At 45.5% G+C, this 17,281-nt stretch overlaps 1 protein-coding gene across 1 annotated transcript; it reads left to right on the plus strand.

Annotated features, from left to right (window-relative positions):
- Nucleotides 1-2,608: 2,608 nt before the first annotated feature.
- Nucleotides 2,609-14,138, plus strand: UTP11 (UTP11 small subunit processome component). Its single transcript, XM_003989879.6, has 8 exons — nt 2,609-2,769; nt 7,304-7,365; nt 8,816-8,918; nt 9,543-9,656; nt 10,141-10,234; nt 10,322-10,452; nt 12,544-12,654; nt 13,391-14,138. The coding sequence occupies exons 1-8, from the start codon at nt 2,707-2,709 to the stop codon at nt 13,472-13,474; spliced, it is 762 nt and encodes a 253-aa protein (XP_003989928.1). The 5' UTR covers nt 2,609-2,706; the 3' UTR covers nt 13,475-14,138.
- Nucleotides 14,139-17,281: the final 3,143 nt, after the last annotated feature.

Below are 17,281 nucleotides of genomic sequence, written 5' to 3' on the forward strand. Positions count from 1 at the left end.
AGCCTCAGTCTGCTCATCTGTGAAGAGTAGTGGACTCCCCTGTCTCACAGCATTCTTGTGAGTCTTGAAGGAACGTACACAGTAGGTATTGAAGAGGTGGGACTCCCGCCCTGCCCAACATATTCCTTCTCATGGTCAGTTGCTAAGTTTCTGCTGCTGGGGCCAGGAATCTGGAAGCCAGAGAAAATTAGATTTCTGACGTGGCTCAGCCTGGGGGAGGGATGCTGGTGTAGGGCAGGGGCTTTGTCCTTTCCCCTCCCCATTTCTAGCTCCCGAGTGGGCTCACATTTCTGTTGGTCCAGGAGGACAACGTGCCCCAGGAAGGTCTAGGGATCAGCCACATGGACTCCTTGTTCCCGTTTCCCATCAGTCCACCCCCACCCTCCCTGTAGGGAACAGGTGTATTTGAGCAGAGGCTGGAAGCAGAGCCTGATGGCTGTATGACTAGCCTTGGGTGAGTGGGAGCTGGTTGTCTCTTCACTCACCAAGGAGGCCCCCACACACCCTTTCTTATCTTGTGGTGGAAGGCGGCTTGTTCAGGGTCTCCCAGCCATCTTTCACCTTGGAAGTGTTTTTAAGACAAGGCGACAGCCTGACAACTGACAACTGACAGGTTTCTCATGGTTTCCTCTGGGTGCTGAATCACTCCTTGATGCTTGTGATCACAAGCCCTCCTTCCCCCAGTGAGAAAACTTCCTTCCTTCTCTGGGCGTATTGCCTGCTCTTACCCATTGGGCTGCCTAGAGCCCCTGCTAGACCTCATGGCTTAGCAGACAGCGTCTTTTAGATTGCCCAGAAACAGTCTTCTCATGCCCCCAAACCTGGTGATGCTCTGTGGGTGCAGAGGGTGAAATGAATATGTGTGTGTGGGGTGGGTGGGGGGGAGTGGGTAGAGGGAGAGCTAACATGTTAAATACTGACTATATGCAGGGCACCGTGCTAAGTGCTAGTCGTTGCCTCCTTGGGTTCTCACAAAAGCCACAGGAGTTGGTTAGATTATTATCGCTATTTGATAGAGTAGGACACGGGGCTCAGAGAATTTGGCGATGTGGCCCTAAATTCAAGCTGATAGGTTGTGGGTGTGCAATTCAATTCCAGGGCTGATTCTTGGGCCCACTTAATTGAGCTGAGACTGGGAAGGTGGGCTAAATCATGAAGGACCTTGTGTTTCAATGGTTAAGTCACAAATGAGGTGGAGGTTTTGTTAACATATGTGCCTGCGTTGGGCAAGGCTTGGACGGACAGGCAGGGAAAAACTTGTCACGTGGCCGATCTCAGCTACTTTCAGCTTTGTCGTACCCACCCATCTACTAGACTCGCGCTTCCTGGGACCGAGGAGAGGATTTCTTCAGAGTGCCTCAGCTGGAGGAGTGAGCTCTGTCATGACAAATGGGTGCTATTATAGGACTCGCTGAGGGTTAGCTTCGTGTAGTGGAAAAGAAACCAAATGCCTCTGAAGAGCTCTGCTGTGCCCAACCCTCTCTCTATCCTTATGGGTAGGTTTAGTAACAATAGTAGTAACAACAACAACAACATCCATTGCTCCGATTGACTGTGAAGTTTTTTTTTTTAATGTTTATTTTTTTTCAGAGAGGGGGGAGGGGCAGAGAGAGAGAGACAGAGAGAGACAGAATCGGAAGCAGGCTCCAGGCTCTGAGCTGTCAGGGCAGAGCCAGACATGGGGCTCGAACCCACGAACCGTGAGATCATGACCTGAGCCGAAGTTGGACGCCTAACCGCCTGAGCCACCCAGGCGTCCCGACTGTGAACTTGTTAAGAGGTGAACGCGGCAGCAAACACCTTAGACATACCATTTCATTTCATCCTTGCAACAATTCTGTAGGTAATAGTATTATTACCACCATTTTACAGATGGGGAGACAGAGGTTAAATGAAGCTAATTTTGTCTTGGCTGGTGGCTGTTAGCATCAGATCACACCTGTATGGTTTATGGTCCTAATCATTACATTGTGCTGCCTCTGATACCCGTCCTGTCAGCCAGCTGCCATGCCCCAGAGGGTGTGAGGGACTCCAACTTTACAACTACTGTAAGGGATAGAACTCCATTCAACTGTGAGTCTCTTTACGGCCCTGTGAAGCCAGCGGTGCACGCTATTATTATCCTTGTTTTATGGACGAAGAAAAATGATGCTCATTAAAGTCAAGAGACCTGTCAAAAGTCACAGCTGCTGGTAAGTGGCAGAGCCAAACCTGGTTTTAAGGTCTCCCGTCTCTAGAACGCTCTTTCCTGTACACGTTAAAATTCGCACGGTTCCTGCCTCTAAACACACCGTGTAAATAGGGCAAGTGGAGCAGAGCTGTTTGGTGACTGCACATGCGCACACTCCAAGCACGGCTCAGCCCCAGGGCCGTGCCAGCCACGTGTTCCCAGGTGACCACGCGGAGCGGAGCGCGAAAACGAGAGATCTGGGTACACGTGCACAAGCTCTGGCGAATGAGAACTTAGTCTTGCAGGGTCACGAGACTAGACCTAGGAAACTACACTCCCCAGAAGCAGCTCGCGCTGGACGCCTTTGCTAGATGACGTAGTTCCGGGAAGGCAGGGGTCGGATAGGCTGCGGGGAGGAAGTGGGAGGTTCTAAGCGTCTGGCGCCCTGGCCTACTTCCGGTAGGATCGGGGTACTAGGCGGCTGAGGCGGTGCGGGGCTGGCGTTGTCTCCTGAGCTTTTCCAGGCGTGAGTAGCGATGGCAGCGGCTTTTCGGAAGGCGGCTAAGTCCCGGCAGCGAGAACACCGAGAGCGAAGCCAGGTAGGACCGCACAGGTCCCACGAGCGTTGGCCCGTGGCTCCGTGTGCCTCCCTCACCCCTTTCTCCTCCTCACCTGCGGGACCAGGTCCCTTTGGCGCGTTGCTGGGGCACGTAAATAAATGCAAATATATGCTAATGATGCCGGCGTGCCTGGGGCGGAGCCTCGAAGCCTGGGGAGGGGAGGGGGGGTCGTCGTTCCCGTTCCCTGCCTTACTCCCGACCGGTTCTTTGGGTATAGTCAAAGCTGTCTTGCGGAATTTCAGTGCGGAGGTAGTTGGGTGAGACGCCGTGTGTAAAATGCTTGACCTGGGAGGAAGGTGAGGCCAAAGCGCATACCGGCTGGAACTGGAACCCCCATCTAAGGGTGCAGAGCCCTGCCCACTGCGTAGGGGGGCGGGGGTCAGTAACCCAAGAGATCGGTGCTGATAATGTAACACCGACAGGCGTGGGCTTAGTGCAGAATCTTATGAAGGTCTGCCGTATACGCTTTTTATGTCTCAGGCCATAATGTTTTCCATCCCCGTTGTACAGGTGAACAAACTGAGGCCCAGAGAGCAGAAGTGACTTGCCGAGTCCTAAACCCCAAATTCAGGTGGATAAACAGTTGTAGGACTTCTGTGGAGGGTGTGTCTGTGTTGGGGAGGTTGAGTAGAAACTAGTTTAATATATGCAGAACGAGCGCATCCATTTCACTGTGCTTAAAAACCACATATACAACCTAGTTATCTGGTCCAACTTCATTTTGCAGGTGGGGAAGAGAGGGAGAAAGATGTGTCCAAAGTTGTGTTGCTACTGATGGGGGGGAACTAAGGCCTCCTAACCAGAGTCAGTCTTCCTCCTTAATAGCATTTATCAGGTATTTATTGTGCACTTACTGTGTGCTCAGTCGTGTGCTAGGAGCAATAGTGCAATTTGCCACCTAATTGTGGTACCTATTTGAACCTATTTGTGGGCCTATCTAAAAGTAATGATGGGGCGCCTGGGTGGCTCAGTCCTTGAGCGTGACTCTTGACTTCTGCTCAGGTCATGATCCCAGGGTCATGAGATTGAGCTGGGCTCTGCCCTGACAGAGTGGAGCCTGCTTGGGATTCTCTCTTCTCCTCTCTCTGCCCCACCCCACTTGCTTGCTTGCTCGCTCGCTCAAAATAAATTAAAAAAAAAAAAAAAAAAAAAAAAAAAAAAAGTAACGATAGCAGTGTTTGTTGTGGGCCAGAGCCAAAAGTGCAGAATGCTTTACTCGTTATCTCATTTAACTGTTGACACCGTGTGGAGGTAGGTACCGTTATTTTCTCACATTTGCAGATGGGGAAACTAAGACTCAGATAGGTTAAGTAATTTGCCTAAAGACATACAGCTGTAGTTGGCAACTGGCAAAGCCAGAAATCAGACCAGGAATCCAGAGGCCACTAAAAGATGAATAAAGAGGCACCTGTAAAAGGGGAGCCTGGGTGGCTCAGTCAGATGGGTCTCCGACCTCAGCTCAGGTCATGATCTCATGGTTCTTGAGTTCGAGCCCCGCTTCTGGCTCTGTGCTGGCAGCTCAGAGCCTGGCGCTTGCTTTAGATTCTGTGTCTCCCTCTATCTGCCCTCCCCCATTCACACTCCATGTCTCTCTCTCTCTCTCTCTCTCTCTCTCTCTCTCAAAAAAAAAAAAAAAAAAATATATATATATATATAGCACAGGAACACTGCCAAATGAGGAATTTGAATGGGAAAAGTAGAGATGATGCGGGAGCTTCCTAGTGAAACTTGCTGAACTTTGAAGGGAATGATAATAGCTGTCACTTTTTGAGCATTGATTGTATGTTAGGTACAGCCCAACATGCTGTACAAGGATGATCTCATTTAAATCTACAGCGTGTCTATGAGGTGGATGTTATCCATATTTTCCATATGAGGACTCTGATGCTTAAAGAGGTTGAATAGTGTATCCAAAATATCAGTTGTAAGTAGTTGGTTTGGATTAACAGAGAAGGGGAGGGGCAGGAGAGAATCCCAAGCAAGCCGGACGCAGGGCTCAAACTTGTGGAGCTGGAACTCACGAACCGTGGGACCATGACCTGAGCCGAAACCAAGAGTCGGACACTTAACTGACTGAGCCACCGGCACTCCAGAAGACAGAGGGCTTCTAAGGCTGGACATAAGCATGACACGGTCATGTTTGAGTAGGAATAGAGGATCTTTGTGGGAGAGATAAGAAGAAGGCCGTGCTGGAAAGATGGGTAAACATGTTGACCAGGGTACTCTATGTCTGGGTAAAGTTTGGACTTTATGCCATAGGTTCTTCACTGAGGTGGTGGGCCAGCTACTGAAGATGTTTTGTATGGAGGGAGTAGGTATAATTAGGTGAGCTACTTCAGATGCAATGGCCAGTCTTCTTCTATAACTCAGATCCCTTTGAATTAGCATTTTTGTAATTTTTGGGTAGATAGCCAGTATCTATGATTCCTAGATCGTAGAGTATTTCTGTTTTGAGGTTTTTTTTTTTTTTTTTTTTTTTTTAGTTTTAGAGAGAGCGAGTGAGAGCATGCGTGGGAGAGAGGGACAGCAAGAGAGGGAGAGAGAGAATCTTAAGCAGGCTTCATGCTCAGTGTGAAGCCGGACACGGGCTCAGTCCCATGATCTGAGCTGAAGGCAAGAATCGGACGCTCCACTGACTGAGCCACCCAGGCCACTCTCTAGTTTCAAAAAAAAAAAAAAATTCTTTTTTTTTTACATTTATTTATTTTTGAGAAACAGTGAGACAAAGCATGAGCAGAGGAGTGGCAGAGAGGAGACACAGAATCTGAAGCAGGCTCCAAGCAAGCGGTCAGCACAGAGCCTGATGAGGGGCTTGAACGCACAAACTGTGAGATCATGACCTATGTTGACCTGAGGTCAGTCGGACACTCAACTGACTGAGCCACCTAGGAGCCCGGGCCACCCTCTGGTTTTAATTTTTGAGGAGCCTCCATACTGTTTTCCACAGTGGCCGCATCCATTTTCATTCCCACCAATAGTGCACGAGGGTGCCTTCTTCTTCACATCCTCGCCAACACCTGTTTCTTGTGTTTGTTGTGTTTTTGATTTCAGTTTGGCTGTTATTTTAATTATTGAATTATATGTTGCATCATTTCAAGGATAAAAATTGAGCAAGGTAACTTAAAAATGTCATCTGCTAATATTATACAAGTTTAAACTTGTGTGTAGTATTGTATTAGAAGTGTATGTACCTTCTTGGGGAGCCTGGGTGGCTCAGTCGGTTAAGCGTCCGACTTCAGCTCAGGTCACGATCTCGCGGTCCGTGAGTTTGAGCCCCGCGTCGGGCTCTGGGCTGATGGCTCGGAGCCTGGAGCCTGCTTCCGATTCTGTATCTCCCTCTCTCTCTGCCCCTCCCCGTTCATGCTCTGTCTCTCTCTGTCTCAAAAATAAATAAAAAAAACGTTAAAAAAAAAAAAAAAGAAGTGTATGTACCTTCTCAAAAATTGAGATTATTCAGAGCAGGAGAAGATGCGGTCTCTTGTGGGAAAGAGCACAGACTCTGGCCTGACATAGAGTGGGTTCTGGTTCTAGCTTTGCCAGTTATTCTGTGTTCTTGGGCAAGTCATTCTCTAAACTTTATTCCCCTTTTGGAAAATTGGGATAACAATCGTATGTTTTATCTACTTTTCCTGTTTGTTGTGGGGATTAAGCGATTGTGTGTAACAAGCACAGCAGATTGCTTTGTAACAGAGTACGTGCTTAATAAATGTGGCCTGTTATGATGATGTGGGCAGAAACATCTAGCACAGATACTGACATATATTAATTGCTCAACAAATAGCTTGTAGAAAGATAATACCAAGATATAATCCTTGTGCCTTCCATGCTATCCAAGTTCTGTGTCAGAAGGGTATTCTGTGTCACACTCGGTTTTCTCTCTTACTTCTTACCAAAGGAATAATAATAACAGTAAACATGTGGTGGGTACTTGCCTTGTGCCAGGCCAGGTGCCAGCACTGCCCCTTACAGAGGCTCATTTAATCCTAATGATAACCAGGGGAAGCAGGTATTGTTATTCTCGTTTTAAAGTTAGGAAACAGCAGCTCAGAGAAGTGAAGTGACTTGCATAAGGTCACAGGTTGTTAAGAGGTAACGCTTGGATTTGAACCCAGTTCTTGGACTCTAAATTTAGAGCCCTTACCACAGTGCCTCCCTGTTATTATATTTTCCCTTCATAGTATTTTTTAAACCCTTGGATTAAGGCTGTAGTAATTTTAGTACAGCTGGCAACTGCTTGCTTAGTGCCGAGTCATTGTTGCCTCTCTCTGTCCTTAATAGGCCAGGAAACCTACTATGGCAGTGCTTATGACCTCTCTGGCGTCCGTATAGTACCTCTCATCCTTGGGCAGAGCCCAGTGGGGGAGGGAAGGGAACAGGGTAGCAAGTTGGCTCCAAGGACATGGATTTACTGAGCACTCCAGAGACTCTTGTTCTTGTGCGGTGTCATGTTGATTTGGGCATGTGTTTGCTGGGGGAACTAAGCACTTTCTTTTTTTTCCCTTTTGTCTTCTAGCCTGGCTTTCGAAAACATCTGGGCCTGCTGGAAAAAAAGAAAGATTACAAACTTCGCGCAGAGTGAGTTCGGTTTCCCGGTAGAGGTGCTGCCAAGAAGGTTGACCACTTCCCTGCACGGCAGCTGGATTGCCCAAGTGTCTGACGGGGGATAATTTCCTGCCATTGATAAAATGGCCAGAACGCTGGCAACCCATCAGATACTTGTTTGTGACCCTAAACTTCTCTCTTTGTTTGGGCAGAGCGTTATTTATTTAACTACAGTTGCACTGCGAATTTTTTCTAATTCTGTTGTTCCAGATAGTTTGCTCATAGTGGCTTTGATTTGCCCCTGCCTTGGTGTTTGAGCCAAAAGCAGAATCTCTTTTTTTCTCTCCCTCCTCTTGAAATGCAAGATAGAATCTAAAATTCCAGTTGTTGAGTCTCTTACATCACCCCGTGTGTGGTGTGGAATGAAGAGATATGAAAGATGGATTCATAAGACTGAGCGTGGGTGATAATGAACTCTGAAAACATTTCATAAAACAATTACCTCTATTTTTCTTCTTTGGCACTTTATTTGGAGAATAAATTATAATTATTTGTTAACTGTGCATGTCAGCTGAGGTCCTTTTGTGCTCCTGGTACAGATGGTGATGGATTAAGTGGATTGCTCTGGGTCCCAGAGTTAAGGCTAATAATGATAACTGAGTGCTATTATTGGATTAGGTAGTGTTTTGGGAGACTTGCAATATTTACACTTATTTATTCCTCCCAACAACCTTCTGGGATACTATTCTCATCATACCCATTCTACAGATTAAATTAAGATGCAGATTGGTTAGCTAAATTATCCAGGATTACTTAGCTAGAAGTGGTGGAGTTAAGGTTTTAATCCAGATAGTCTGGCTTCAGAGTCCACGATTCTAGTCAGTATGCTATTCTGTGCTGTGTAGTTTTGGAACCTTATTTGGTCAGTTGGTGCCCAAGCTTGCATCAGAACCCTTTCTTTTTTTTAAACGTTTATTTTTGAAGGGGAGAGAGACCGAGCGTGAGTGGGGGAGGGGCAGAAAGACAGGGAGACACAGTATCTGAAGTAGGCTGCAGGCTCTGAGCCATCAGCACAGAGCCCTATGCGGGGCTCAAACCCACGAGCTGTGAGATCATGACCTAGGCCGAAGTCAGACGCTTTACCGACTGAGCCACCCGGGCGCCCTGATCAGAACCCTTTCTAATGAGCTTTAATATGTGCTTTCTTTGGTGTTTCCCTCTAAAGATGTAAATAGCGCTAAAACATGTGAGATGGGGACAGTTTCAGGTGAATTTTGGGATAAGAGAGTAGCCTACAGTGACGGGATCTCAACATTAGTGACAGTGGAGTCTGGATCAAATCTAGTCATTGCTCTGGCTTTTTTGAGTTTCATTTTGTATGAACTTTAGATGCTTGTAAAGTGTGCTCTTGTGGGTTTTTTTGTTTGTGCTTTTTTGTTTTTGGATTTTTTTTGTTATGAACTTCACTTAAACTGCCTTTTAGTGACTACCGGAAAAAGCAAGAGTACCTCAGAGCTCTCCGGAAGAAGGCTCTTGAAAAAAATCCAGATGAATTCTATTATAAAATGACTCGGGTTAAACTCCAGGTGGGTACCTAATGGATCAGTTGGTATTCTGAGCTCCAACTCAATAAAGAAAATAAGATGGGGGAAGAGATGGAGAGGAAAGAGCCTTGGCCTTTATTTAGCCCTTCTCCACTTGGTCCAAATGCTCTTGGTCAGTATCCAAGGCAAACTGTCCCTTCATGAACAGCATGCATTTCTACTCCTGAATCTGAGTTGTCTTATGACTGGAGCTCTTCTTTCTTTTTTTTTCCTTAATTTTTTTTTTTTTAATGTTAATTTTTGAGAGAGAGAGTGCAAGTGGGGGTGGGGGGCAGAGAGGGAGAGAGAGAGACAGAATCCGAAGCAGGCTCTAGTCTCTGAGCTGTCAGCACAGAGCCCGACGCAGGGCTTGAACTCACAAACCGTGAGATCATGACCTGAGCCGAAGTCAGACTTAACTGACTGAGCCACCCAGCCACCTCTGCCTGGAGTTGTTCTAAGAGTGGATGATGAGGTGCTAAATTGAACATGCATCTAGGGGCTTAGTACATTGGACTGCTGTTGCAGATGGCATTCAGTTGTCTTTGTTCCAGTCATAAGCTATGCTGACAGCTTATCAGTGATTTTAATCTAAGAGGGACTGTATCTTTTAAATCTGGATTTTAGGATGGAGTTCACGTTATTAAGGAGACTAAGGAAGAAGTAACTCCAGAACAGCTGAAACTGATGAAAACCCAGGATGTCAAATACATAGAAATGAAAAGGGTTGCAGAAGCTAAGGTAACAACTGAAGCCCTTTGTTCTGTTGTATTTTTGTTAAGGAAAGAAATGCAGATTCAGTGATTTCAAATTATAAGTTGATTTCTTCTTGAAGTACTTGTGTATGGTATAATGATTTAGAAGTGTAGTCAGTATGGTAGAGTGGAAAGAGTTCAGATTTGGAAATGAGACAGACTTAGGTTTGAATTCTGGCTCTGCCATTTATTAGCCCCATGATTATGGACAAATTAACATCCTTGAGAGATTGGTTCCTCCTTTCTATTTCATGGGATTGTTGTAAGGATTAAATGAGTTTTGTGGAATGTGTAGCCCAGTCACTTAACTGTGGTTGGTGCTTGATGGATGTTTAGCCGTTCTTTAAAAGAATGAAGCACATTTTTTTTCTGGCTCGTGATAATGATGTGAAATGGTTTACACTTTTGACATTCATCTCTGATACCCTGGAAGAACCCAGTGTAAAATGAGATCCTGTTCTGTATTCTAGAAAATTGAAAGACTGAAATCAGAGCTCCATCTGCTGGATTTCCAGGGGAAGCAACAGAATAAGCATGTGTTTTTTTTTGACACCAAAAAGGAAGGTATGAAATGTTTGAGGGTTTCTGGGATAGTCTAGCATGTTGGCGTATGTTTGGTGTTAGTGCCTTAAGAATTGTCTTGACTTTCAGTTGAACAGTTTGATATTGCCACTCACCTGCGAACAGCCCCGGAACTTGTTGACAGAGTCTTTAATAGACCCACAATAGAGACCTTGCAGAAGGAGAAAGTGAAGGGGGTTACCCAGCAGACTCGACTTAAGGTAATTTTCTCCGTTGTTTTCAGGTCTGAGCTTAGGAGAATCTAGGATCCCCCCCCCCCCCCCGCATTTACTATAATTAAGGAAAGCTCATTAAGTTCCCTTAGAAAAGTGGAAGGAAGATTTGATGATGGGATGGGAATGGATGAAGGTTCCTTGGTTTTTAAGATTGGGGGGTGTGTGGCATAGTGTGGCTTAGTGGTTGGAAGCTTAAGGGTTTGGCTTTATTTTTTTAATTAAAAAAATTGTTTTAAATGTTTTATTTATTTTTGAGTGTGAGAGTGTGAGTAGGGGAGAGACAGAGAGGGGAACAGAAAATCCTAAACGGGCTCTGATAGCAGCAAGCCCAGTGAAGGGCTCAAACTCACAAACTGAGATTATGACCCAAACTGATGTCAATCAACTGAGCCACCTAGGTGCCCCTGGTCTGGCTTTTAGATTTGCATTTGAATCCCACCTCTCGCTCTGGGCTTTGTGCCTTTAAGACTTGTGACTGATGCCTACCTTGTAAAATGCAGAGAGAGGAGGGGACACTGAAGATTTAGGGATTTGGTATATTCTGATATTGAACCTTCAGCAGCAAATACACATCTCAAAAAGTCTTTACATATTATACATTTGTAACCAGAATTTTGTATTGACTTTTCCTTATGGTGCTTTCCATCACTGTAACTGGGTTTGTGCAGAAGACATGCTTTTTCTCAGAGCCTTCTGGAGTTGAACTCTCACTTCTGACTGATTCATTAAAAAAAAAATGCTGTCAATGTGTTTCAAGCAGACAGCTGTTCTGTTTTGATTTGAATCATTTACACCGCATCAGCTTTGCTTCCAATGTTTAATTTCACAGCAGTTTCTCTAGCTCAGAGGCAGCTAAACTTGCGTTGGTAATATAAATACCCCTAATTAGTTTGACTATATTGGGTAATCCCATAAATTTGACAGTCTGTGTAATAAAGTGAAAACAAAAGCTGTCTGAAACCACTGCTGCGAGACTATGCTAGAATTGGTGAATTGTTTAAATCTGAAGCCCAGTGATGGTCCCCCCTTGTAGATAACACTTCCAGCTGAGGAGCCGGCTGACTAGTATTCTCGTGATAACCCTGTTTGTCAATTAGTTGTATTTTCAATTAGCTGTGTCACTAACACTTCTCAAGTGTTATGGTGGTCCCTAAAGAGATTAGTGCTCCCAACAGAATAGTTCACAGACATGCCTTGTAAGTTGGAAAGATTTGGATCTTGCTGTTCTTGTCCAGTGGTGTTGTTTCTTCTGGTTGTTTTGTTTAAAGCGAAAATATTTTCATTAAGAGACTGATGGTGGATTGTAAGGGAATTTTTAAAGCAAAACTATTTTCATTAAGAGACTGATGGTGGATTGTAAGGGAATTTTTAATCTCTCTGTAACTTGGAGGGGTGGGCAGCCCATGGATGAGCTGTAGGAAGTCTGTGAACCCTCTCATTCCACACAGACATTTTGTGCAGATAGGCATATGCGTTTGCACAAATTTGCACCAACACACATACACATTTATTTCAGGAAAGAATCCACAGCTTTCATCAGTTTCTCAGGGGTTCATGATTCCCCCAAATTGAAGGGCCACTGGCCTTTGAGGGGATATTTCAGCAGTGAGAATTCTCAGGTCAGCTTCTGCTGAAAAAGTCCTGCTCTCTGAGTTCTGTGGTTCTCAGACACCTGCACACTGTCCATTAGCCTTTCTATTCTCTGTTCACTTTGTGTAGGGTTTCCAGGATTGGCTCATTCCTGCATTGCCTTAGGTAACCGGGACGCTCACACAAAGGTCAAACAGCTTAGTGTAGTAGTGGAAAGATTCCTGGGACCCGTGAGACTCGTGGGACAGTCCTGACTCTGTTCCAGGTGAACCTTGTGTCCCTGGGCAAGTCTCCAACGTTCTGTTAGCTCTAGAATCTGGTGTTCCTAAAATGGGCAATTTTATGGTCCCTTGTGTTGATTCTGAGTAAGGAGGAGGGAGTTGATGAAACCATTTATGCATTTGGACTTGAGTGGATTAAAAGCAGTTTTTAATTCATTTTTATCTTGTTAATTTTATTGAAAACGGGTGTGTATTTCTTCCACAGCGGATAGCTAAAGAAAGGCAAAAGCAGTATAACTGCCTGACGCAGCGGATTGAACGTGAGAAGAAATTGTTTGTTATTGCACAGAAAATTCAAACACGCAAAGATCTTCTGGTAAGGAGAGAAAGCCTTAGGCCCTTCCTTTTATTTTATTTTTTTTTCTTTCTCTCTTGTAAAGGTTTTAACTTAGACTGGATTTCAGCTGTGTGTAAATCAACCCCAGTGAAAATGTCTGCTCCTCAGGGGCAGTGGTTTGAGCCAGTGTCTGTTACTCTGACAGTGTTGAAATGTTCCTTGATTAAGAAGGTAATAAGGGGCTTATTAGTCAGTGCTTTGGAACAGCAAAGGGTAGGATCAGGTAGCATATGAACTTTATAGCTTATGAGCAGCTATGTGTAACATTTAAGCAGGTTAACAAAGCAGTGTGTGTCACTCATTGGTGTTTAAAAATAGACAACATTGTGTTGTTAAATAGCACAGCTAAGGATTATGTGATGCTCCTTTCATATTAGTACCATTCCTCTAAATGTCAAATTCTTCAGCTTTGTAGATCGTTCAGATCTGCCTTTCTCAACTAGGGTTCCGTGTGAGAATAAGCCCTACAGAAAAATGATTTGACTCCCTGTCTTCTCAGTTTTTCTGGAAACTTCAACATAGTAGTAGCATTATAGATTCCCAGGGGAGAACATGATTCACTGCATCTGGGGATACTTGAGGGTAGTAGGGCTTTGTCCTTCCTGTACTTTGAGAAGGACTGAATTAGGGGCTTTCCAATAGGTAGTTTATTAACCTTCCTGTTTTACAAAATGCTATCCTACCATTTACTGGTAACCTTTTTAATCTTTTGTAGGACAAAACTCAGAAGGTGAAGGTGAAGAAAGAAACAGTGAACTCCCCAGCTATTTACAAATTTCAGAGTCGTCGAAAACGTTGAAGTGGTACAGATGAGCTTTGTCATTCCATACAGAAGAGAATTCCTTTTTTTTTTTTTTTTCCCCCTGAGTAACTTCACATTCCATTAGCCTGAATGACATGATTTTTCCTGTTTGTAATTTTATTATAGATCTGACATGTGATATTTTTCTGTGGACACCATTAAAGCCCCTTCCCATGTCTTATTGTTTTGAGGGTTGTGAAATCAGCCTTAGTTTTATATTCCTATATATTTTTTTCCTTATGAAAGTTATATAATCTTATTACTGCAAATTTGGAAAATAAATGAATTCTTCCCTAATCCCAGTACTAATTGAGGAACAATAAATAGTTATTAGTGCTAGCAGCTAGGGCAATGAAAGTGAGCAAAACTGTGAGCATTCTGGTTTATTTCCTCCATTCTTTTTTTTTTTTTTTTTTTAAGTTTACTTATTTATTTTGAGAGAGCATGAGCAGGGGCAGGAGTGAGGGAGAGAGAGAATCCCAAGCAGGCTCTGTGCTGACAGCAAACTGTGAGATCATGAGCTGAGATCAAGAGTTGGATGCTCAACTGGCTAAGCCACCTAGGCGCCCCTATTTCCTCCATTCTATAAAGGTGTGTACTGGTTTTTAATTACGTTTTTGTGTTTTGTAGTTGTAATTACAGTAAACAATTTTACATCTTTTTTCACTTCAATTCTTCCATTTTGTTACATCACTTAATTTTTTATTTTTTAAAGTTTACTTTGAGAGAGAGCGTGTGCATACATGCAAACGGGGGGGAGGGGTGGAGAGAGAGGAAGAGAGAGAGAATCCCAAGTTTGGGGCTCGAACTCATGAGCCAGGGGATCATGAGCTGAGCTGAAATCAAGAGCTGGATCCTCAGGGCACCTGGGTGGCTGAGTTGGTTAAGCATCTGACTTCGGCTCAGGTCATGATCCATGGGTTCGAGCCCTGCATCGGGCTCTGTGCTGACAGCTCGGAGCCTGCTTCTGATTCTGTGTCTCCCTCTTTCTGCCCCTCCCCTGCTCATACTCTGTCTCTTTCTGTCTCTCAAAAATGAATAAACTTTAAAAAAAAAAAAAATTAAAAGTCGGATGCTCAACCAACTGAGCCATCCAGGTGCCACACATCATTAATTTTTTAAAAGTAGTATATGCTCATGGTAGAAATTAAAATAAATATTTTTAATGCTTTCATGTTTGATTTAGTGGGCAGACTGATTTTACCTTCCTTCCTTCTGTGTTTATGGATATTCAGTGGCTTCATAAAGTAGCCAAGGAGGAATTTTCTTTCTCTTACGCTTTATAGCTACAGATAGAAACCCTTGGAACTAGGAACCCATGGTGGCACCTCCTTATTGATGAAGCTCATATCGGATAGATCTGGCTCTGTTCCTGCCCTCTGCACTTCTGGCCAGCTCCTGATTCCAAGGCTGTAGATGGCTTGGTACAGGCCTGTGCCCTAGAGGTGCGGACTGCAGAGCATGTGTAGCAGCTCCTTTGTCTTCCCAGAGTCTCACTCTTCCTGTCTATGTCGGGGTGGTAAGCTGAGGCTGGTCAAGACAGGACTGAGCATGCTTGGAGCAAATGTGGGAGGAGCAGAGTTCTGGGAGGTGTGCTTACACCTCACCCCTGGAGGAGGAACAGCTGTGCCTGGATTTTAAAGAGAAAACGAAAATCATTGTTAAAACTTAATAAGTTTCTATGACTGCTAGGCTCCTATATAAAGCCTAAAATGAAAGCATGTTTCCTCAGGGTGTACCCAGTGGGATTTAGATTTGGGAGCCCTGGAAAGTAGGAAGAAGGGCCAGGGAATAGAAGTTAGTAGCTTTTGCCTTAAGGAAGGAAATGCTTCACAGTGTCTGTGTGAACTTCCTTTTGGGGAGGTGGTGAGCTAAGTAAATGTTAATGGTCTTATGACATAGAGGTCTGAATCCTGAGCCAGGGAAGGGATTTATCCTGTGGATGTTGGACAGGAGTGGGCAGAGTCTGTTCCTGGGATAAACCAGCTTGGTGCTGCTACTCGGACTCGTATCCCTTGTCCCTGCTGGGTAGGAAGGTGGGAGGCAGGGAAGGGATATACCTAATGCCTTCTCTTGAAGCTTACGCTTACACAAAGGTACACACACTTCATTAGTTCTCACTTTATATTTACTTATTTATTTTTAACGTTTGTTTATTTTTGGGAGATAGCATGAATTGGGGAGGGGCAGAGAGACAGAATCTGAAGCAGGCTCCAGGCTCTGAGCTGTCAGCACAGAGCCTGAAGTGGGGTTTGAACCCACGGACCGTGAGATCATGACCTGAGCCGAAGTCGGATGCTTAACTGACTGAGCCACCCAGGCGCCCTGGCTCTCACTTAAATAGACTTTCAGGGTACTACCCCTCGGGCCTCATGCACACACGTATGCGCACACCTATATACCCTCTGGTACACGAACGTGCCACCAGGGTTTCACATCCGCTGGTTAGGTGCTAAGTAAGTCCTCACGTGTTCTGTAGGTATACAGCAATGCTTCATTGAAGAGGCATGTGTGTAGGCAGGAACGTCTATCCTTTTGGACTACCGTAAGTTCCAGATTAGAGATAGAGAACTATAAGGAGATAAAACCAGGTGTCCCAAATTGCTGTTAACACTGAGGGCTGTCTCTGAGGCCCAAGGAGAGCTTGCCTGCCCCTTGTGATGAACCCAAGACAGATGCCCCAGCCTCCTGGGTGCCGAAAATAGGCCAGGACCTTATGCTTTGGCACTCAGTGGGACCTCGGACTCCTGGCTCATTGCTTGGGAAGGGGAGAGACTGTTGTTTCCTTAGGATCCACACGTCCAGGCCCCAGAGGTGGTTTGGGGCTCTTTGTGGCGTCCTGCTCTGGCTGTGCCAAGGGGAATGCGGGCAGCGTAGGGAGGTGGAAGGCATTGCTCTGAGTCAGAACCTGTGTGGTTCAGGTCTCGTACAAATGAGGTCCCCAGAGTGTCAGCTACAATAGCTGACGTGGAACATCGAGGTTTCTCGGGCAGGGAACCAACTATCATGCCTGAGTCCTACTCCACTGCCTCTTAGAGCCCTTCTGACTCCAGCAGTAGAGTGTCAGGCCTTAGCTTTATTCTCGGATTAAATCTTTTTCTAACTCTAGAGGGAACTGATTCCTGGCAACAGGGTAGGAAAGGGCCCAGTAGATGGAGCTGCTGCCCCTTCTCTGGGTGCTGGTGTCTACTCTCTTAGCACTCTTGGCTTCTGTTGGAAGCATCCTGTACTACGTAGGTGCTTAGTTCCTATTTATTGAATTCAGTGCCTTAGAGGAGAACTCTTAGGAAAAAAGGTTTTTTCTACCCCTACTCCTGCAGTTTGAGGTAAGTGTGGTCCCAAAACAAGGAAGAGGCAGGAGAGGGCTTTTCCCCTCACGTTTCTAGTAAGGCCCATGCAAGGAAGCCTGTTGAGTACCACATCGAGAGGGTGGTTCCACCAGGAAATGGTAGGGGGTCTCCCCGTGAGCAGTTGCGAGGGTTTATGTCTAGCTCGCTGTCTCTCCCCCGCTGCTGGTTGTGGGGCAGTGAACAATTAGAGCTGCACATCCTCCAGCAGGGAAGGCAGCCAGCAGACGCAGACTTGCTCTGCCTGCCTGTGGAGGCCGGTGAGGCCAGGGCCTGTTGGGACCTGAACCAGTGAGGCAAGTGGGTATGCGGTGCCGGCCTCCCTCCTCAAGCTCTCCCTGTGCGTCCGTTCACAGCCTTGTGCACAGGGTGTTGGGAGAGGGCGGGCCGAAGCTTGGGTGGGAGTCTTGACCCAAAGCCCCCGGCGAGTGGAGGAATTGGGGGTGGACCCGAAATA

Source organism: Felis catus, chromosome C1 (assembly GCF_018350175.1).
Source record: "Felis catus isolate Fca126 chromosome C1, F.catus_Fca126_mat1.0, whole genome shotgun sequence".
In the NCBI taxonomy this organism is placed as follows: domain Eukaryota; kingdom Metazoa; phylum Chordata; class Mammalia; order Carnivora; family Felidae; genus Felis; species Felis catus.